The 22805-nt window shown below is 45.8% G+C and overlaps 1 protein-coding gene and 1 pseudogene across 1 annotated transcript in view; both read right to left on the minus strand.

Annotated features, from left to right (window-relative positions):
• Window positions 1-5291: 5291 nt before the first annotated feature.
• Edaradd (EDAR associated death domain) overlaps window positions 5292-22805 on the minus strand; it is a 91250-nt gene continuing 73736 nt past the window's right edge. The window contains exon 6 of the mRNA XM_012949584.2: window positions 5292-7776. Within this exon, the coding sequence (XP_012805038.2) occupies window positions 7394-7776 (383 nt within the window). The 3' untranslated portion in view covers window positions 5292-7393. The remainder of the gene's footprint in view (window positions 7777-22805) is intronic.
• On the minus strand, window positions 11317-11737 carry LOC101603608 (annotated as a pseudogene).

The raw sequence follows: 22805 nt of genomic DNA on the forward strand, positions 1-22805 counted from the left end.
GATCTAATTACTAGGGGCCCGGACCTGATATGGCCCCAGCGCCACCTCTCCAAACCGCAGAAAAGAGCAGTCAGGCTTCCCCATGGTCCTTCAAGTGTAGGTTAGGTACCCATGTATGCCACCGCCAACATTCCTGAGGCACCAGTAGGCTCAGTGCATGGCCCAGCTCCTTAACTTTGATCCTTTATAAACTACAAACACTACTGTAACTCTTTATGGAGAAAAGTCAATTTATTGTTTTTGGGTTTTTTTTTTTCGAGGTAGGGTCTGTGTAGTGCTGGATTCAAGGTGTGCGCCACTATGCCGGCTGGCTGAGAAGTCAATTAAATGTTTACAAAAACTTGTCAGAGCATGGGATGGTTCTGGGCTGAAAACCACTGTTTGATCTGAATTGGCAATTCTGGGCACATCCTGCAACCCTTAAAGTGCCCATTATCTGCAAAGTTATAAAGCAATCACACTCCTTCTGCCTCAGTGGGGCAGTTTGGAAGAGCCCTAAATGACAAGCCAGGCTCAGCAGAAAGGATGCAGGTGTAGACTGTATTCTCCAGCAGGGGACAGCACCACACAAAATTCCCACTCAGGATGAACAGTCCTGAGCAGCTTCTTTCCCAGATTTTCTCCATTAGGGAAGAATTAGTGCCACAGGGACAGGCGACTGTTTCATACAGTTTATTTTGGAGGTGTGGGGGAAATCCTAGCCCAGATGTAAGCCCTAACTATTCAAAACCTTGCCGTGGTAATGCTGCATGTCTATTTTTGTCTCCCTTTTCTGGTGTGGGTCTCTGGGGGTATTTATATGTTCCAGGTGTGGCGTCAAGTGACTTGCAGTCTTGCTCTTCAGTGGCTCTTTGCTATAGCAACCCAATAATGACCCAAATTCGCACACGCGCACACACTCACAGTTTTATCACAGAGCATTACAGATGGGGGTTTTCTTAACAAGAGTATTTACTAGTATTTAGTTAATGAGGTTTCATCATTCTAATAGCAAACTGATCTCATCCCACACAACTGATAGTGTGGTCAATTAAATGCTAGGACAGAAGTATGAACAAAGCTCTGGAGTGTTGATAATGACAATTCAGTCAGTTATAAAGTAGCTTCCTTCCTTTCTTCTCTCACCTTTGTGAATTGTCAGTGTCTTTACCTTATTTGCTATACGTTAGCTGTAAAAATTGTTGGAGGTTATTACACTACAGACTCGTATTTCACTTGAGAATTACTGATTGGTATGTCTGAATGCAACACAGATCAAAGTCATCCTATATTTAGTCAAGGTCAGTCTGAATGAACTTCAAGAAATATTTCCATTAACTTTCCAGCTTCTAATAATTAAAATTCCTCATAAGGAACCAATGGAGCAGGTGACAAATGGGTCAGAGGTGTCCCGTGGCAGAAGCTTCTTTTGAATCCTTTGATGTTTCCCACAGTAGCTCTTCAGGCAATCCTCCAGGTATTTCGGATGCTAGGATTAGGTCAGCCAAGTGTGAACACTGGTCACAAGAAATTCATGTGCACAACAGGTGAGCTGGCTGTTACCCCAGCACTTGGGAGGCTGAGGCAAAAGGACTGCAAATTGTAGACCGATCTAGGCTATCTAGTGAATGAAATCCAGAGAAAGGAAGGAAAAAGAAAGGAAAGGACAAGAAAGAGGAAGGAAAAAAGGAGGGAAGGGAGAAAGGAAGGAAGAGGAAGGGAAGGAGAACTCCCACCATGAGGGGTACAAATCCTCACAAGTAAATGCTAATCCGTATAGATATTGATATATGTGATATTGGTACAGTCAAGTTAAAATAGCAAATTTACATCAATTCCTTTATGTTTTTAAGCTCATTTTCACCTTGCTTCTCCTATGCAATAATAATGTATTTTTTAAATTACAAAGACATTAAAAGCTTTCAAAGTCATGCAAGCAAGGAGATGGTAATAAATCCAGGGTTAGAGGTATTAGCAATTGAGACTCTGGAAATAGTGCTGTCAGAATGGGAGGAAGAAGGGGGTGATGTCTGGGGGGGGGGTGTCTCAATTTCCCATTGTCCCTGAATTAAAAGAGCTGATCTTAGCTATGTCTATATCTGACTTGCCTGAATGCTGGGTCTTGCTTGACATTTTGTTGCTTTATATTGTATTTTTTATCTTTTGACATTTTTATACTATACATAGTATATTTGAATTTTATTTCCAATTACCCTTTCTTATTCCCTCCCCTCCCACTGACACCCTTCTTCTTCCCCATTTCTCCCCATCTTACTCTCATGCTTTCATTTGACTCATTGAGTTAAGTTCGTATTGCTTGTGTGGTCCTGGGTGGAAGGTTATTGACTGTGGAGTGGGCAGCTTACCAGTGGCTACACTGATGAACCTGATTCTGCTCTCCCAGCAATGACTGGCTGCCATCACCTACTTGGGGAGATGTGGCATCTCATAGGCCCTTCTCCCACTAGTGGCTCAGTACTGTGCATGAAACCACAGCTGCTATGAGTTCATGAGTGTAACAGCTGTGTCTTATCCAGAAGACACATTTCACAGCCTCCTCTCCATTTTCCTGCTCCTAGATTCTTTCCAACCCTCTTCCATAAGGCTCCCTGAGCCTCACCATTATTGGTTTGTTACAGAGGGATTTTATATGTGGCCCAGGCTGGCCTTAAACTCGAAATCCTCTTGCTGTCACCTCCTGAATGCTGGGATGACAGGCATCTACCACCATATTCATCTTACTTGACTTGCACACACACACATGTATATGTGCATGTGTGGCATGTATGCATGTTCATAAGCATGTGAGAGCATGGTGAATGTGCATGCGTGTGTGTGCATTGTGTGTAGGACAGAGGACCACCTTGGGTGTTATCCTTAGGAATACCATCTACCTTTTGCTAAGGCAGGATCTCTTTTTGGCCTGGAGCTCACTAATTAGACTAGACTAATTAGCCAGCACACCCCAGAGATCCTGTTGTCTCTGCGTCCTCAGTGCAGGGATTACAAGTGAGCACGACCATGTGGATTTTGGAGGTTGAACTCAGGTCCTCATGCTTGCAAGGCAAGCATTTGCTCAGGGAGCCACCTTCCCAGCCTCTTTGATCCAACATGAGGAAGGCAAGTTCACAGCTTAGAACCATAGCTGTGTTCAGAGATACATTGTGACTAGTTCAGTTTAGTCAGCTTTGACACAGGAGTGGTGCCACAGGAGGTCCCTTTAAAACAATGGTCATGGGGCCTGGTTCCTTAAGCCAATCATGAAAAACTGTAACTTCAAAAGTTTGTGATGTAGACAACTCAAATTTGATAGACCCTAATCACCACAGAACATGGGGTTTCATATGGGGAATCTTTACCACAGGTTCCAGGTTTAAACTTAGGAACATCTTGAAGCTTCTCATCACTTAAAAAAAATACTTTATTTGAGAAAGAAAGAAAGAGAGAGAGAGAGAGAGAGAGAGAGAGAGAGAGAGAGAGAGAGAGAGAGAAACAAGAAGAAAGACAGAATGGGTGTGCCAGGGCCTCTAGCCACTGCAAACGAACTCCATATGCATTCATCCCCTTGTGCAGTTGGCTTACATGGGTCCTGGGGACTCGAACCGGGGTCCTTAGGCTTCACAGGCAAATGCCTTAACTGCTAAGCCATTTCCCTAGCCCCCTATAATTTTTATTTATCTATTTGCAAGCAGAAAGAGACTGAGAGAAAATGGGTGTGCCAGGGCCTCCAGTCACTGCAAACAAACTCCATATGCATGCATCCCTTTGTGCATCTGGCTTACCTGGGTCCTGGAGAACTGAACCTAGGTACTTTGACTTCACAGGTCAATGCCTTAACCATTAAGCCATCTCTCCAGGCCCCTTCTCATCACTTTTGTTGCTGTGGCTGTGAGTGGAATTGGAAGTCATTTCTTAAGCTGCTGCTTCAAGCCACCAAGCGTGACCTGTGGGTTGAGTAGAACAAGGCTTCCACTGACCTGAGCTGCTCTGAGTGTGCCCAAGGAAGGCCTGGGCAGCAGGGGAGGAGGTAGTGGGAAGGTAAGCCCTCCCTTCAGCAGCCTCCTCCCTAGAGCCTTCTTCCTGCTGCACCTCAGTCTTTTGTCTGTCCAGGCAGGGGGATGTCTCTGGAAACAAAGGTGCCTTCTTATCCTCTTCCCCACAGGAACTACGGCTGGGTGAGATGGGCCCCACCTGTCTTCCTCTTTTTCTCTGTTTGGGTGGGGCAGGCTCAGAGGTGGGAGGGTGGGAGTGCAGACTGAGGACAGGGAACCGAATGGGGGTTCCCTTCACCACCCACTCCAGTGCCACAGATCATGCTGGCTGAGGTTGGGCTGAAGTGACAATTCAGTCTTCTGGAGGTACAGCACCTCTGGCAAGACATCCGTCAGTGTGGGAGTTTCTCCTTACTCCTCCAGGCATAAGGGGCACATCCAGAGGCTGGGGCGGCTATCTCACAATCACTTTTTTTTTTCTGAAGTAGGGTTTCACTCCAGCTCAGGCTGACCTGGAATTCACTATATAGTCTCAGGATGGCCTCAAACTTATAGCGATCCTCCTACTTCTGTCTCCCGAGTGCTGGGATTAAAGGCGTGCACCACCACGCCCGGCCACATAGTCACTTTCTTAAAAAGTACTTTTACTGATTTATTTGCAAGCAAAGAGAAATGAGAGGGAGAGAAAGAGAAAAGAGAGAGAGAGAGAGAGAGAGAGAGACAGACAGACAATGGACACATGCCAGGGCCTTCAGCCTGTGCAAACAAACTCCAGATACATGTGCCACTCTGCATATGGCTTTACATGGGTACTGGGGAATCCAACCCAAGTGGTTAGGCTTTACAGGCAAGTGCTTTATCTGGTAAGGATCTTTCTAGTCCCAGTAGTCATTTTTTTAGTTCAATTTCTTGCAACTTTGCAAAGTGATGCCCAAAGTCTTTTCTCATTTTGCCAGTCACTGCTGCATTAAGAAACAGGAACTGTCATGAACAGCTGTATTAGTCAGGGATCTTTAGAAGAACAGGACTGATAGAATTAAATGTATCAAAAAGGGAATTTATTGAGTTAGTTTATGGCAGTCCGACAACAGCTGTTTGCAGGCTTAGAACCAAATAGCTGTCCAGTCACGAGGCTGGAGGCCTCAGCACGGAAGGCCTGGAGGCTTCCTGGAGAGCCACTGCTCCTCAGTCCACGCTGGAATGCTGAAGACGCTTCGGTCCAGTGCTGATGGAGTGCTGATGAAGGACAGCCGGACAGGACAGACGCACGTGTAAGCGAAGCACTCACCAACCCGCGGCGCTGGCAGGCGGGCGGGAGGAAGGGGCTCTTTCTCCCTGGGCTTCCTTACACAAAGCCCACCACCAGGCGGGTAGCTCACTCTGGCAGAAGGGCTTCCTCCTCCAACCAAGCCTTCCTGGAAGCAACCTCAGAGACCCACCCAAGAGGAATGTCCGTGGATTCCTAATCAGATCAAGTTGACAACAGAATATCACCAGCACAACAGTAAACAAGGAAGCCAAGCATCAAATCCAGTGCGTGGAACACTGCAACGCCCAACGATATGAGTAAGAGCTGCCTCTTGGAACACAGTTTTACAGGAGGATTTGTTTTTTTAATTTCTGGATTTTATTATGGCTTTTACTTTAAGTATACCTGGTGATATGGAGGACACGTATCTGGCAGATCTGACCCAGGAAGATGAGAGGGTGTGAATTACACTGACTCAGAACTGACTAGAAAGTCTCCGTAGTAAGTGGACGTTTGCTGCTCAGAGTTCACATCAAGTGGGAAGGTGACTTTACTAATCAGCAACCTACGGAAAGCCACCATGATTGTTACCAAAAAAAACCAAAATACAAACAGTGGTTTAGAAAATTATTTTCTTCAGAGTTAATCTCTATATTGTATGTACTCAGCATTATTTTTCCTTTTGCTTATTTAACTCAGAAATCAATTCAGGATGCCCACAAATTAACCAAGGGGTTGACCCACAACAAACACCAAATAGCACATTCATAGAATTGTTAATCAAACCAAAGGCCTACTTTTGTCCTTTTTTTTCCCCCTCAAAGCACCTAGAAAATTTGACCTCTCCTATGACAACCCTCCTTGTCCCCAAAAATTACCAAATAAAAGCACTGAGTGTCCCTCGGACACATTTTTTCATTAGATCCAAGACCTCTAAGAATTTGGGTTTTAACGTTCACCATCCCTCCAGGATCAACCGTTAGCCTCCTTCTTGGCCATCCTACTATGTAGTATTATTGGGTCTTGTTTTCAGCTGCGGCAGTAAGTGCTGGATGCAGGTTAGGTGAATTTTATTTATCAGTTAACTGAGTTCCACCTTAGGGATGGAACACTCAGCCTTACATGAAAGGAAACCACAATTAATTTTGTGCACGTATGCACATGTTCTTTTGTGAGTGTGGTCACACACATGCTACAGTGCATGTGCAGGGTGTCTCACTGTTTAGGGCTGTGTTCATCCAGCTATGGTCTGTGAGATTCCCTGCATTTCTCCCATCTCCCCTCCTTTCTCATCATGAAAGCGCTCATTATAGAGTCTACTTTTTACATGGGTTCCTGGAATCCAAACTCAGGTATTCAAACTTGTGTTGTAAGTGCTTTATCCACTGAGCCATTTCCTCATCAATAAAATTAAGTTAAAAAAATCGTGATAACAGGGTTGAGGCTATGGCTTAGTGACAGAGCCCTTGCCTAGCATTCCCAGCATTGAAAAAAAAAATGTAGGTAACAGAGGACATTTTGAATATTATTCTTCGTCAATGCCATTCCTATAGTGCTTACTAACAGCCCTCCCGTAACCATCGATGTTGTCATTGCTTAAAAAGTACCAAAGCAAATAGCACTCTTGATAGGTCACAGATTACAAAAATATTTGATTAAAAATAAGATGGCACCTACATTCTAGCTACATCATGCTGTTAAACACCTAAACACTTTACAACAGAAATAGCAACAGGAGGGCAGAATGGGGATGACTCCTCCAAGCTTCTTCATCTGTCAGGAGAGTGCTGATGCTGAGGGCAGGGGATGAAACACACATGTCCGAGGTCACCAACAGTCTGGGACCCCACTGAGATCCTCAGCAGTACTCAAAGAGGGTCATTTTATTTCCATCCTGGCATGATTTCATCCTGCCTGTAGGCTTTAGCTCCAGTGTGAGCCTACAGAATATTCTTTCCCATTCCAGTTTCAAATATTAAATTAAAACAGATGTGCAAAAAAAAAAAAAAAATTCCTGCCACCAAAACAGAGCCTACCCTCCACCAACCACCAGCTCCTGGGACACCCACTGCCCACCATTTCACGTCCTCACCCACAAGTCCTAAGAGCAGGTGCATAGTCTTTGTGACCGTGATCGTTCCGAGAGTAACAAGGCCAGTGGCAGAAGGGGGCTCTAGAAGTATGTGGGGTGCTCCACTCGCCCCCGCCGGGGCCACTCCTCATTCACCCACCTGCGCAGCACCTTCTCCACGTCAGCCCTGTGGTAGACTCGGCAGAGCTCCATCAGCTGGCCCACCGTCCTCTGGCTGTTGCGGAGCAAGAACTCCAGGGTGGGACTCTGGGGCCTCTGCTCCAGGAAACAGAGTTCATCATAGGGCATGCCCCATTTGCTGGCAAAATTCCTCCAGTTCTTCACGGTTGGGTGACACGGATCCAGCTTTATCCTGATCACATCCAGCAAGTCCTGATCGTTGAGCAAGTCACTGATGGTGGGGGCCCGGGGCGAGCAGGAGGAACAAGTACAGCCTTCCTTACAGGGCTGGCCTTCACTGACACCTGCAGGAGGAAAGAGGCCTGTGGTCAGCCAGGGTCTGACAAGCACAATTCTGTCTCTTAATAGTGTGTGTGTAACTATGGGTGCATGTGAGCCACAGCGCATTGTAGAGGTCACAGCACAGCCTTAGGGTGTTGGTCCACACCTCCCCACCTTCTTTGAGACAGGGTCTCTCGTGTTTGATCGGAGGATGCCAAACTAACTGGCGCACAAGTTTCAGATTCTGCTGATTCCACCTCATATTGTCCTAAGGTACATGGGGAATATAGATGCATGCTCTCCTTGTATGCTAGGGATCTGAACTCTGGTTGTTAGGCTTGCACAACTATACACCCACACATGTGTGTGTATGTGTGTCCTATAGTCTAAATGTCCTATAGTATTCCTTGGAATTGTCTAGAATAGCAATATCTCAATACTCACACTGCCTTATTCTTTATAGCCAAAGATAGGATGCCTAGCTAGAAGCAGTTGTTGTAAGATTTGACTTAATTTTTTAAATAAATTTTCTTGTTTTGTTTTTTCAAGGTAGGGTCTCATGCTGAGTGCTAGGATTAAAGGTGTGCACCAGCACACATGGACAGCACTTATTTTTTGATTTTTATTTTATGCATGTGGAGGCCAGATGCCTACCTAAGGAGTCACTCTTTAAGTATAGTCTATCTTTTTTCTTTTTTACTTATGTGTGTGTATGCATTTTCATGCACATGCAGGTGCATATATATACATGTCTGTGTGGAGGCCAGAAGACAGCCTTATCCTCACGAACACTGTTCACACCTCCTTTGAGGCAGGGTCTCTCACTGGCCTGATACTCACCAAGTAGGCTACACTCGCTAGTCAGCCAGAGAGCCCCAGTGATCCTCCAGCCTCCATTTCCCCAGTGCTGCGATTACAAGTGCTTGCTGCTATAGCCAGAATTTTACAGGGATAAAGGATCGAGCTCAGGTACTCATTGCAGTGAGGCGATCACCTTACAGACTGAACTGCCTCACAGACCGGCAGTGAGATTTTCTAAATCCAGGCTTCCTTTCCACCCAAGGTCCTTGGTATCCTCCAGTAGATATTTGTGAGGTCACCGGGCACCATGAGGGAGGGTTCCAGGACTAGCCCACACTTGTGCACACATCAAGCCTGGCCCCAACAGCTTTTTAACCAAATTTAGCATGTGAGAATGTCATGGATTGCACAACTCCTTAAAAGTTCTTTTTATTAAAAGAATGAAAACTGGTGTATCCACTCCATATGCATATTTGAAAACAACTGTAATTGATGGCATCAGAAAACTCACTTTCTAAATTTACGGCTGCCTTATCATTCCTCTGCCTCTATCTGTGTTTTCTTTACCCATGGGGCTCTCTGTGAAGTACAGCCAACAGCCAGGGGGTGTGCAGGGAGCTGGAAGCAGGCCAAGGAGCACAGCAGGTTTTGTCTGGGTTTCTCAGAGAGCTGGCTCCCTCTACCCCAGGGAAGCAGCCTTCCCCCTTCCTAGCATCATCTGGGGAGGGGTAAAATGTGAGCGGGAGGATGCAGTTAGTGGGGAACAGGTGGCAACAAAGTGACTTACAGTATGCTCTCAGTCCTGTCTAGGGTGCAGACAGGGCAATTGAATGTGCTTCGAGTCTACAACACAGCTTCCCCAGCCCTCCGAGTAAGGGCTTTCACAGCCAGAAGCTACTTTAGACATCACTGGCTTGGGAAGTTCTGAAGAAGTGATGACACCTTGCTAGATACAATGTTACATTATTACATGTGACACCATACTCAGAAGTAGCCTAAGAAAGTGAAGAATTAATACTGGGTTAGGGAGATGACTCAGTGGAAAAAGTGCTCTGGAGCAAGAATGAGGGCTTGAATTCAGACCTCAACAACCACGGAGGCTGACAGTGGTCGAGCAGGCCCGTGATCCAGTCAGCACCCACGGAGATGCTGACAGTGCTCGAGCAGGCCCGTGATCCAGTCAGCACCCACAGAGATGCTGACAGTGCTCGAGCAGGCCCGTGATCCAGTCAGCACCCACGGAGGCTGACAGTGCTCGAGCAGGCCTGTGATCCAGTCAGCACCCACGGAGGCTGACAGTGGTCGAGCAGGCCTGTGATCCAGTCAGCACCCACGGAGGCTGACAGTGGTCGAGCAGGCCCGTGATCCACTCAGCACCCACGGAGATGCTGACAGTGCTCGAGCAGGCCCGTGATCCAGTCAGCACCCACGGAGGCTGACAGTGGTTGAGCAGGTCTGTGATCCAGTCAGCACCCACGGAGGCTGACAGTGGTCGAGCAGGCCCGTGATCCACTCAGCACCCACGGAGGCTGACAGTGGTCGAGCAGGCCCGTGATCCACTCAGCACCCACGGAGATGCTGACAGTGCTCGAGCAGGCCCGTGATCCAGTCAGCACCCACGGAGGCTGACAGTGGTTGAGCAGGTCTGTGATCCAGTCAGCACCCACGGAGGCTGACAGTGGTCGAGCAGGCCCGTGATCCAGTCAGCACCCACAGAGATGCTGACAGTGGTCGAGCAGGCCCGTGATCCACTCAGCACCCACGGAGGCTGACAGTGGTCGAGCAGGTCTGTGATCCAGTCAGCATCCACAGAGGCTGACAGTGGTCAAGCATGCCCGTGATCCAGTCAGCACCCACGGAGATGCTGACAGTGGTCGAGCAGGCCCGTGATCCACTCAGCACCCACGGAGATGCTGACAGTGGTCGAGCAGGCCCGTGATCCACTCAGCACCCACGGAGGCTGACAGTGGTTGAGCAGGTCTGTGATCCAGTCAGCACCCACAGAGGCTGACAGTGGTCGAGCAGGCCCGTGATCCAGTCAGCACCCACAGAGATGCTGACAGTGGTCGAGCAGGCCTGTGATCCAGTCAGCACCCACGGAGGCTGACAGTGGTCGAGCAGGCCCGTGATCCACTCAGCACCCACGGAGATGCTGACAGTGGTCGAGCAGGCCCGTGATCCACTCAGCATCCACGGAGGCTGACAGTGGTCGAGCAGGCCCGTGATCCACTCAGCACCCACACGAAGGCTGACAGTGGTCGAGCAGGCCCATGATCCCAGTGCAAGGGAGGCAGAGACAGGGATTTTTTTTGGGGGGGGTCTGTATACTTTATTTTTTTAGGTGTGGAAATACAGAAATAGATGGGGAACTAACTTGAATTGTGCTCATAAGTCCCCAAGCTGCAAGTAATTGGGAAGTGGACTCATTCATTCCTCTAGGTTGTGGTTCTCATAGAACGTGTTTTGCAAAGATGGTCTTTTCTGACATCCAGAAAGAGTTGGAGCAGGAAAAAGTCTCCTGAGCGTGGTGGGCTAGCGTGATGCTTTCATCCCTATCCAGACTGGCGGGCTCAGGATCTTTAGTTCTCAGTCACTGCGTCTGGCTAGTGTGGGTGGCGCTCTGGGGATACGTTTTCAGCTGGCAGCATGGCAGGCAATCTGGCACGAGCCTGAAGGGGGTGGGAGACGGAGTAGGACCCATCACAGGTTGATGCCTGGAGTTGGGAAGGAGGGCACAGAAAGAGGCAGCAACCAACCAGGCAGACACCCAAATCTCTTTTTATTGGGGGTAGGGAGGAATGGGCCTCAAAGTGGGCCTGGGGCCCTCACTGTACAGCTTGTTCATTGGCACTGCCTCCTGAGTCCTGAGGTTTCATCACATCTGGAAGGTCAGGAGGGCTGGAGAAGGGCTCAATGCGCAGGGCCTCGAAGGCATCATCTGCTCGGAGGCCAGGCCCACTGTGGCTGCGGCCTGTGGTCTTGCTGTCTGGCTGGTGAAGCCACACTCTCCCAGCGTTTTCCCATCATCAAGGAGCTGGTCATCCTTGTACAGCCGCTGCTCGTCGGGCGGCCACTTGAGGATGCCCTCGATGATGCGCTTCAGCTCGAACACGGTGCTCGATTCCTTGGCGTCCGTGAAGATGGTGGTCTTGTGACGCCGGATCATAAGAAACACGTCCATCCCGGCCGAGACAGGGATTTTTAAGGCTTGCTGGTGGCTAGTCTAGCCAAGTCAGTATCATTTGGGATTAGTGACAGATCCTGTCTTAAAAAATAAGGTTGAATGTTCCCCTCTTCTGATTATTTTTGCATTCTCCTTAGGACTGAAGGAGTTTGTATATATTATTGAGCTTGGAAAAGTTACTGATTTAGCCAGTCATGCTGGTACTTTTAATCCCAGTTCAGGAGGACCAAGAGTACAAGGCCAGCATCAAGGATGTGTAGAGTTCAAAGTCAGCCTGAGCTACAAGAGAACCTATCTCAAAGCAAAGCATAAAAACTGACTTAAGTGGTTAATTTGAATTTTTTTAATTTTTTTTAGCATTTTCCATGATTATAACAAAATCCCATGTTAATTCCCTCCCTCCTCCCCACTTTCTCCTTTGAAATTCCATTCTCCATCATATTACCTCCCCATAACAATCATTGTATTTACATATATACAATATCAACCTATTAAGTACCTTCCTCCCTTCTTTTCTCTTCCCTTTATGTCTCCTTTTTAACTTACTGGCCTCTGCTACTAAGTATTTTCATTTTCACGCAGAAGCCCAATCATCTGTAGCTAGGATCCACATATGAGAGAGAACATGTGGCACTTGGCTTTCTGGGCCTGGGTTACCTCACTTAGTATAATCCTTGTCAGGTCCATCCATTTTTCTGCAAATTTCATAACTTCATTTTTCTTTACTTCTGAGTAGAACTCCATTGCACAAATGTGCCACATCTTCATTATCCACTCATCAGTTGAGGGACATCTAGGCTGGTTTCATTTCCCAGCTATTATAAATTGAGCAGCAATAAACATGGTTGAGCACATACTTCTAAGGAAATGAGATGATTCCTTCAGATACATGCCTAGGAGTGGTATAGCTGGGTAATTTGAATTTTTAATATGTTGAAATGTATTGTCAAGTGCTGTATAATGACATTACCTTTAATCTTTTTTTGGAAATTAAAATAAGATTTTGTAAAAAAAAAAAATAAGGTTGAAAGAGATGGAGAACAATATCCAACATCAACTTCTGGCCTACACAAACACATGCACATGAACTTGTACACATATGTGTGCCCACACACATGATACTTATGTACCTACCTACATACACACATGTACAGCATATACACATTGAAAAAACAAACAAACTGGGACAGAGGGAGTCCCTTTAATGATCAGAAGTTGAGGAGCAGTAATTCTGAAGCAAGTTCAAATGAAAAGGTAAGAAACAAGAGCTGTGAACACCACAGACACCCTGTCTCCCCTGTCCATGTGATCTCCACGCAGAAAGCTCAGGGAGATCACCCCTAATACGGGTGGCATACGGGTCTTGTCACAGTGCTACTATGCATACAAAAATATCCTTAAATTGTAGAGGTCTAGTGAAATAAACTATTGTGCTACTTCATGGGATATTATTTAATCATGAAGATAACATGGCAACCTAGGACATGCTTACAACATTAAGTTAAACAGTCAAGATGCGTATGTCTGTTTGGACACCCAAACCATAGTGAAGACACAGCTTCATTAATATGGATTGGATTTGTAATTTCCATGTAGTACAGTTGCTAGCCAGGAAACTCCATGTACTCAACATAGAGCCTTTATGACTGACCCCCCCTTAAATTTTGCCCTTGAAGTCTCCTTATATCCCTACTCCTAGCCCTGGGTGATATCACCACCCTCCTCCTAGGGCTGTTGAGTGAAATGGAGGGGCCAGCATAGAAGAATGTCCAGTCCAGACTTGAGCTCTGACTAGGATTGTTGGATCGTTTCAATTTTGCATCTGTGATGGCTTCTTTACTGACATCAAAGGAAAGTTCCTTCAAAGAACTATGTTTGAGTTCCAGACTCGCAGTTTCATCTATGGGAGACATGTGATGTTGTAGACAGATCAAGCAGGGCGTGGTGGCACACGACTTTAATCCCAGCACTCGGGAGGCAGAGGTAAGAGGACTGTCATGGATTCAAGGCCACCCTGAGAGTACATAGTGAATTTCAGGTCAGTCTGGGCTAGAGCAAAACCCTACCTCAAAAAAACAAAAACAAAAACATTTAAGCCGGATGTGCTGGTGCATGCCTTTAATCTAGCACTTGGGAGGGAGAGGTAGGCGTATCACTGTGAGTTTGAGGCCAGCTTGGGCTAGGACTAGTGTGATTTTTTTTGTGTGTGTGATTTTAATAGGTAGAAGATTTGGCTGCCATGCAACGTAGCATCCACGGTGACAGAGGGGTCAAAATCTCAAAAAAAAAAAAAAAAAAAAAGAGAAAAATTCAAAATGTAAGATGCATGTATCTATGGTTAGAACCTCATGAAAGCTTGTTACTATTACTATGAAAGAAGATGTGCAAAAGTTCTAATAGCTGATACATCAATATGGTAGGATTATATCTCCACTTTCCAAACTTTCCCCAGCCGGTGTTATGCTTCTGAGAATAGGAAAATAATGTATGGCATTAACAAGTATCTTGGAGCATTCTCAGTGAGACAGTTGTGCTTTGCTAAGCACAGCCTACCCTTTCCAGCTTGTCCGCCATTCATTTCATCTAATATTTTCTTCATTGTTAGCCTCTATCCACAAATATATACAGGTATCTTCTTTCCTAAAACACAAGAACCTCAAACTATCTTCCTTTGGCTCCATAACTAGTAGATGTCACTTTCTCTCTCTCTCTCTCTCTCTCTCTCTCTGTGTGTGTGTGTGTGTGTGTAAAAGAACTTAACCTAGGGCCTTGAGCATGCTAAGCAAGAACTCTACCACCAAACTCTACTCCCAGACCTTCCTCTTTCTCTTCTTTTTATTAGGTTCTTATGTAGCTCAGGCTGGCCTCAAGCTCATGTAGTCTGGGATGACCCTCCTGTGTCCATTGGGATTATATGCATGTGCCACCATACCTAGGTTGATGCAGTGCAGGGGATTGAACCTAGGGCTTAGTACATGCTAGGCAAATACTCTACCAACTGAACTACACCTCCAGCCTTTTGTCTTTCTCTTCTTGCACTCACCATTAAGCTTTGAGAATGAGAATTCAGAACCCACTGCCTCCTGGGCCTCGCTCACCTTTGGTTCTGAGCATATTACATCTAGCCTTATTCCCACAACACCTTATGGTTACTGGACCCTACTTCCTGCACCCCAGATGCTGGTCAGAGCCCAGTTCTGATGGGGCAGAAAAGTTGAGATCAAGAAGTAGATCTCGATCTGACTCCTGCTCATGGGCTTCCTGGAGGCCAGCCCTTGCTGCGTCTGGAGCGGACCCTTCTGTCACCATGGATGCTATGTTGCATGGCAGCCAAATCTTCTACCTATTAAAATCACAAGCTGTAGTTAGCTCTCTGAAAATTTTAACTAAGGGAAAGATTTTTTTTTGAGAGAGAGAGAGAGAGAAAATGGGAATGCCAGGACCTTTAGTCTGCTGTGAACAAACTTCAGACACATGTGCTCTCTTGTGGCGCATGTGCGACATTGTGCGCTTGCATCAGTGTGCATCTGGCTACATGGGACCTGGAGGTCTGAACACGGGTTCTTAGGCTTCAAGGCAAGTGCCTTATCCAATAAGCCATCTCTCCAGCCCAAGACTTTTTTCTACTAAAGGTATCAGGGGACTGGAGAGATGGCTTAGTGAGTAAAATGCTGTCTACACATACAAGAGGACCTGAGTTTGGATCCTCATCACCCACGTAAAGGAGCCGGAGGTGCAGTCCCAGCACTGAGGAGGCAGTGACAGGAGGATGCCTGAGGCTTGCTGGCTAGCATATCTAGCCAAATCACTGAGCTCTAGCTTCAGCTAGAGACCCTGTCTCAAAAAAATCAGGTGAAGAGTGATTGAGGAAGACATCCAATATACTTAACCTTAACCACTAAGAAATCTCGCCAGTCCTGCCACCATATTTTTAAGTAGATGGGAGAAAGGGAGCATCACCTCTTCTACTGCTCTTCCTCACCCATCCTGTCCCTGGGCACTAGTGCTGGCCTGACCCAAGTCCTCTGCAAGTTCCTCTCTTGGAGCCATTCTCCCTCAGGTCCTCCTGGGCGGGTTCTCTTGTGAAAGTAGCACCCTTCCCTGCAATGCACAATCTCATCACTCTTGTTTATCTTCCACAAGGTCCTTATCACTATGAGCAATTCCAGCCTAAGGTCCAAAAGAAAAGGACACTGAGGCTCAATGTCCCTGCTGCATGCCAGACATACAGCAGGAACTTCATTAGTAGCTGCTGAGGTCGGATGAGTGAAGACAGACAAAATTCTAGAAATAATCAAATTATAAAGTTATTTCTCTGTGTGTGTTTCATGCAAGTAGCAAGGGGACTTTATTAAGAAAGGGAAAAAGAGGGGTGATGGAATACATGTGACATTAAAGCAGAGGGGGAGGTGCTTGGGAGGAGGGAACCAGGAAGAAGGGAGCAATGGGGGCTGGAGGATAAATAAGAACAAAGTATAGTGGCATAAATGTGTGGAAATGCTACAGTGAGACCCATTGCTTTTATGCTCATGTTAAAAATTAATTTTTTAGCTGGGTGTGGTGGCACATGTCTTTAATCCCAGCACTCAAGAGGCAGAGTAGGATGATTGCCGTGAGTTCAAGGCCACCCTGAGACTACGTAGTAAATTCCAGGTCAGCCTAGGCTAGAGTGAGACCCTGCCTCGAACCCCCCCCCCAAAAAAAAAAGAAATTAATTTTGTTTTAAAAAGGCAAAGGTGAGCCGGGCGTGGTGGCGCACGCCTTTAATCCCAGCACTCGGGAGGCAGAGGTAGGAGGATTGCCATGAGTTCAAGGCCACCCTGAGATGACAGAGTTAATTCCAGGTCAGCCTGGACCAGAGTGAGACCCTACCTCAAAAAAAAAAAAACCAAAAAAAAAAAAAAAAGGCAAAGGTAAGTAGTCAAATCAGAAACTGCTGGACAGTCCATGAGGTGCCATCTAAAAATTTCCAAATCAATGGACATTTGTTTAATGCTGAGTATAAGGCAGCAGAAGGCTGGCAGGATGCTGTGGTGAAAGGCTTTCTGTGGCCCTGCACATCTGTGGGCAGTGAGCGCTGTGCAGGTGTGCGGCTTGGCCAGGTTACCCAGTGTCTCCCTGTGCACAGGGATAAAGACACTGATCTCCAGTGGCTGTGAGGATTAAGTAATTCATCCACTAAAGCCCATCCTAGCCCATGGTAAGCCCAGAGCAGTGAGCGCCGTGGGCGAGGGAAAGTGGTGTTAGAAAACCAGCTTGTTCTCAACTTTACTTGAGATAGAACACATAGAACACACCAACCCCTTCCACTCCCCAAGGGAATTTCTCAAAATCATGATGTCTGGTCCCACATATTGAGATCCCTATCTAATTAGTCTGGGGTGCCAGTAGGGAATGGAAGGTTTTAAATGCTCTCCTGGGACTTCTAATGCACAGCCAGTGTTGAAAACCACAGTCTCAAAGACACTTCCAAAAAACAGTTTAGACAGAAGGGCCTGCCAGAATTAGACTTGGGGATTACAAGTACTTTTCTCTGAGAGAGACCATTTCTGGTGGGCAATTAGGAGTCCCTGGATATGTGCCAGGCATGGTGGCCAGGGCCTAGATCCCAGCTACTTGGGCAGCTGACACAGGACTGTTTGAGTTCAGGATTTTAAGATGAGCCTGAACAATCCAGTAAGACCCTGCCTCTTAAGTGGGGAGGGCTGGGATGTAGTTCAGTTGGTGGGGTGCTTGCCTTAGCATGCACAAAGCCCTGGGTTTGACTGCCAGCAGTACTTTAACCGCCCTGGGTGTGTGTGTGTGGGGGGTAACACACTCTTGTAATGCCAGCAGTCTAGTTTTGGAGACAGGAGGATCAGAAGTTCAGGGTCATCTCTATCTAGTGAAGAATTCAGATGGGGCTTGTCATCCCAACTACTTAGGGGGCTGAAGCAGGAAGTTAGCGATTTCAAGGTCAGCCTGGGCAACTTAGTGAGATCTTATCTGAAAGTAAAAAGGAAAGAGAGGCCTGGGCAAGTAGATCAGTGGTATAGCACTTGGCTAGCATGCGCAAGGCCCTGAGTTCAAGTTTCAGCACCACAAACCAAAAAAAAGGAGCCAAGCGGGCTTATTGCCAGGGGTTGCAGTATCCAGTAGTGCCGAGTCTCTTACCTTAGAGGCTAGGAGGTTATAAAATGCCAGTCACTTCAGATAATTGTGAATGGAACATGATTTCGTGTTCACAGAGGTCACAATTAGTTTAGCCTAGAAGTGGGCTCAACTCAGGATGTTGGCAGGGGATCACACATGGCCTTAATGTACCTCCCTTCAGGGGAGGTGCTCTTTTATCTTGCCTACCTCGGCTTCTCAGGAGCTATTACCATACTGTGGTTTCCCTCTCCTACACTCTGTGACTCGTGTTACTTTATAATGATGTTTCCCCAGGGTAGGGAGGCCTTGAGTTATCTCAAAACAGCTGAAAGCAAGCAAACATTTCATACTGGTAAATTTAGAGATACCCAATTATTACAGTTCTAAAAGGAAGAACTCTACCCTGGGTATTTATAAATGATCAAGTTTGCAGGCTACAAAATGCCAGTAAATGTTTGGTTGGAGCCACATGCCATGGAGGCACTTCCTCCTCTTCCTTCTTCCTCTGCCTTCCTCATCCTCCTTCTCTTCTTCCTGTTTTGCATGTGCACATATGTAGTGTGTATACATGCCTGCATGCATGTGTATGTATCCAGTGTCTTCCTCTATTGCTACCCACCTTAGTTTTTTTGTGAATTATTATATTTCATTCCATAAAGTCCAGAAACCAAAGGGTGAGGAGCATGTACACCCATGTGGTCTAAGGGCCCATGTAAAAGTCCATGGGTCTAGAAAAAAATTGAAAAAACATAGAAGAAAGGCTTTTTTGAAAAATAAGGTAACAACATATCATCCTTTCCCTCCCTGGCATCAGCCAAGCCACCAGGGAGGGAAGGCCAGCACCTTCCCAGAGGTGAAAACCTCAAGTGCTGGGAGATGAATAGCCTAGGAGCCAGAAAAGAGGGGAAAAGTTCACCAAAAGCTTTGTGAGCAACCAGGGAGGGAGGGAGGAAGGGAAGAGAGAGATGAAATGAATGGATGTGCTAGGGTCTCCAGCTGCTGCAAATGAACTCCAGATGCATATGCTACCTTGTACATCTGGCTTATGTGGGTTTTGGGGAATTGAACCTACATCCTTTGGCTTTGCAGGAAGTGCCTTAACCATTAAGCCATCTTTCCAGCCCACAACCAGGTTTTTATCCTGGGTCTAGGGCTGGATCCAGAAGAAACCAGCATACCTGGGTACAGTGTCTGGAAGCTGTTTTTGGTTTATATTTTCTTTTCTTTTTTTGTTTTTGTTTTTCAAGGTAAGGTCTCACTCTAGCCCAGGCTGACCTGGAATTCACTACGGAGTCTCAGGGTGGCCTCGAACTCATGGCAATCCTCCTACCTCTGCCTCCCGAGTGCTGGGATTAAAGGCGTGTGCCACCACACCCAGCCATGTTTTTGGTTTTTCAAAATAAGGGTTTGCTCTAGTCCAGGCTGGCCTAGAATTCACTATGTAGTCTTAGAGTGAACTCCAATTCATAGTGATCCTCCTACCCCTGCCTCCCAAGTGCTAGGTGCCACCATATCTGGCTGCCTTAGTTTTTCTTTAAAAACAATATTTATTTATTTGAGACAGCAAAAGTGGGGGGGGGGAGGGAGAGACAGTGTGTGTGTGTGTGTGTGTGTGTGTGTGTAGGTGTGCCAGAGCCTCTTACCACTATAAATAAACTCCAGACACATGCATCCTTTTATGCATCTGGCTTTATGTGGGTACTGGGGAATCGAACCAGGTCTGTCAGTCTTTGCAAACAAGCACCTTTAGCTGCTGAACCATCTCTCCTTAGTTTAGCCTGTCCACCTTAGTTTTTGAGGCAAAGTCTCTCACTGAACTCAGAACTCACTGATTCAGTTAGACAAGCTAGCCAGCAAACCCCAGGATTCTCCCGTCTCTGCCTTACCAGCACTGGGGTATGGGTACTATGGATCCAAACTCAGCTCCTCATGTTTTCAAAGCAAGTGCTTTCCCCCTTGAGTCACTTCCTCAGCCTCCAGTCTTCCTTCATCTTGAATATTTTTCATATTCCTCCTTTTTAAGATTGGATCTCACCATGTGGTACAGGCTGGCCTTGAACTGGAGATACTTATCTTCATCCTCCCAAATTCTGGGATTACAGACGTGCCTCCATGCCTTAGAGTGTGTGTGTGCATGTGAACTCATGTATATGTGTGGTTTCCAATGTGTATGGAAATAAGCATATGTAAAGTGCTAATTTCTAATAAAAATTTTATTAATTTTTTAATTAATAAAAATTAATCATTAGTATCACCACTTATTATCTATCAGATGGCATTCTGTGTTAGAAGCTGAAAAGTGGGGAAGAATTATTTTTTGTCTACTCAGAAACTGACTCAAGGGCTACTGGTGGGTATCTGAGCTCTTAACCTAAGGGAAAGCATAGAAAATGTTCTAACAGGACATCAAGTGGCAGCAATACTGGGGTCTCCCAGACTAGATGGGTACATGTAGGCAAACAAATGATACTGGGTTATGATGTCACCAAATGAAATCAGAGTGTCAATACGATAGTGGGTAAAAAGAATGAAGCTTTTGCCAGGTGTGGTGGTGTATGCCTTTAACACCAGCACTCAGGAGGCAGAGGTAGGAGGATTGCTGTGAGTTTGAGGCCATCCTGAGACTACATAGTTAATTCCAGGTCAGCCTGGACCAGAGTGAGACCCTACCTCAAAAAAATAAAAACAAAAAAATAAGAAAAGAACAAAGCCTTGGTTTTGGTGCAGTAATAACCTCAAATATTAATGGTCTTAACTCACCTATCAGGATGGATCAAAAAACTGGACCCATCTATCTGCTGTCTTCAAGAAACCCACCTCACCACTAAAGATGGACACCTCCTCCGGGTGAAAGGTTGGAAATTGATATTCCAAGTGAATGGAAATAAAAAACAAGAGGGTATTGCTATATTAATATCTGATAAAATAGACTTCAAATCAAAAGTAATCAAAAAGCACAAAGAAGGCCACTTCTTACTCATCAAGGAATTGTCCAACATGAGTACATCACAATCATAAATATATATGCACCAAACAGGTGCACTACAGTTTATAAACAACTGCTACTCAATACTACAACAGAAATAAACACCAACACCATCATAGTCGGAGACTTCAATACTCCACTACCATCAATAGACAGATCATCCAAGCAGAAAATCACCAGGGAAATAATAGAGCTCAACAACATTATAGATCAACTAGACCTAACGCATATCTACAGAACTTTCCACCCCAACTCTACAGAATACACATTCTTTTCAGCAGTCCACCAAACCTTCTCTAAAATTCACTATATAGTAGGCCATAAAGCATGCCTTCATGAAGTCAGGAAAATTGAAGTAATTTCCTCCATTTTGTCAGATCACAATGCTTTAAAGCTAGAAATTAACAACAAGAGACACATTAAGAACTCCACTAGCTCCCAGGGACCAAACAACACACTTTTAAACAATGAATGGGTTGTAGAAGAAATTAAAATCAAAAAAGAAATGGCTGAATTTCTAGACATACCCCTACCAAAACTAAACTCAGAGCAGATTAATCTCCTAAACAAAACTATCACATCCATGGAGATTGACAAGGTAATCAAAAACATCCCCAAAAAGAAAAGTCCAGGACCAGATGGCTTCTCAGCTGAATTCTATTAAACCTTCATTTTGAAGAACTGAAACCAATTATTCTCAAACTGTTTCACATAATCAGAGACCAGGGAATCCTCCCAACTCCTTTTATGACCATTTCCAGGCAGGAAAGAAAATTATAGGCCTATATCCCTAATGAACTTAGGTACAAAGATCCTGAACAAAATCCTTGCAAACAGAATTCAACAACACGTCAAAACATCTACCCTAGCTGCATGTTGCAATCAGGTTTGCATTGCTGGTAGAAATCACCTGACCAAGGGCAGCTTCTGGGCAAAAGAGGTTTATTTTGGCTTATAGGCTCAGGGGGAAGCTTCATGATGGCAGGGGAAAACGATGGCATGAGCAGAGGGTGCACATCACCCCCTGGCCAACATCAAGCAGACAATAGCCACAGGAGAGTGTGCCAAACACTAGCATGGGGAAAGTGGCTATAACACTCATAAGCCCGCCCCCAAGAATATACTCCCTCCAGGAGGTGTTAATTCCCAAATCTCCATCATCTGGGGATCTAGCATTCAGAACACCTAAGTTTACGGGAGACACCTGAATCAAACCACTGCATTCTGCCCCTGGCCCTTCATAAACTGATAACCATATATGATGTAAAATACAATGCATTCAGTCCAACTTTAAAAGTCCCCATAGTTCTTATCAATCCCAATGATGTTCAAACATCTCCATAATCCAAGGTCTTTTAACTGAGCCATAATGCCAAAACATAATTCCCCCCAACCCATAATGGCACAGAATAAACATTCACACTGCAAAAGATGGCATTGGGCATAGCAAAGAAATATTCAACCAATACAAGATTTAAAACAACCAGGGCAAACATCAAACTCTGTAGCTACAAGTTCAACAACTCTAGCCAGTGACAAATCTCCAAGTCTGATAATTCTAACCAGCAAGAAGTCTCTGAAGTTCCAATTCCACCCCTCCAGCTCAGCCACTCACAGTCCTGGAAAACTTCACTGGGGCTGGAAGCTTTCCTTAGCAGCCATCCTGTGGTCCCGGCATCTCCACTGGGTCTCTAATTTAATCCATGGTTCATCCTCATGGCTCCATTTGGTCTCTATGCAGGCATCTAGCAAACCTGCTTCACGCTGCCCATGGCCATTTCCAAAACTCAAGACAATGTTGAAAACTCATGACCCTCTCTTTCCTGCATTTATTATACTCCACAATACCAGGTAGGGTACCAATTTGTTAATCCAGGGGATAAGAAAGCAGACCACTTCTTGAGCACTCAGGTCCCCCAAAAGAGTCTACATTCTTCATATTGCCCCAG

Source organism: Jaculus jaculus, chromosome 6, assembly GCF_020740685.1.
Source record: "Jaculus jaculus isolate mJacJac1 chromosome 6, mJacJac1.mat.Y.cur, whole genome shotgun sequence".
Classification (NCBI taxonomy): domain Eukaryota; kingdom Metazoa; phylum Chordata; class Mammalia; order Rodentia; family Dipodidae; genus Jaculus; species Jaculus jaculus.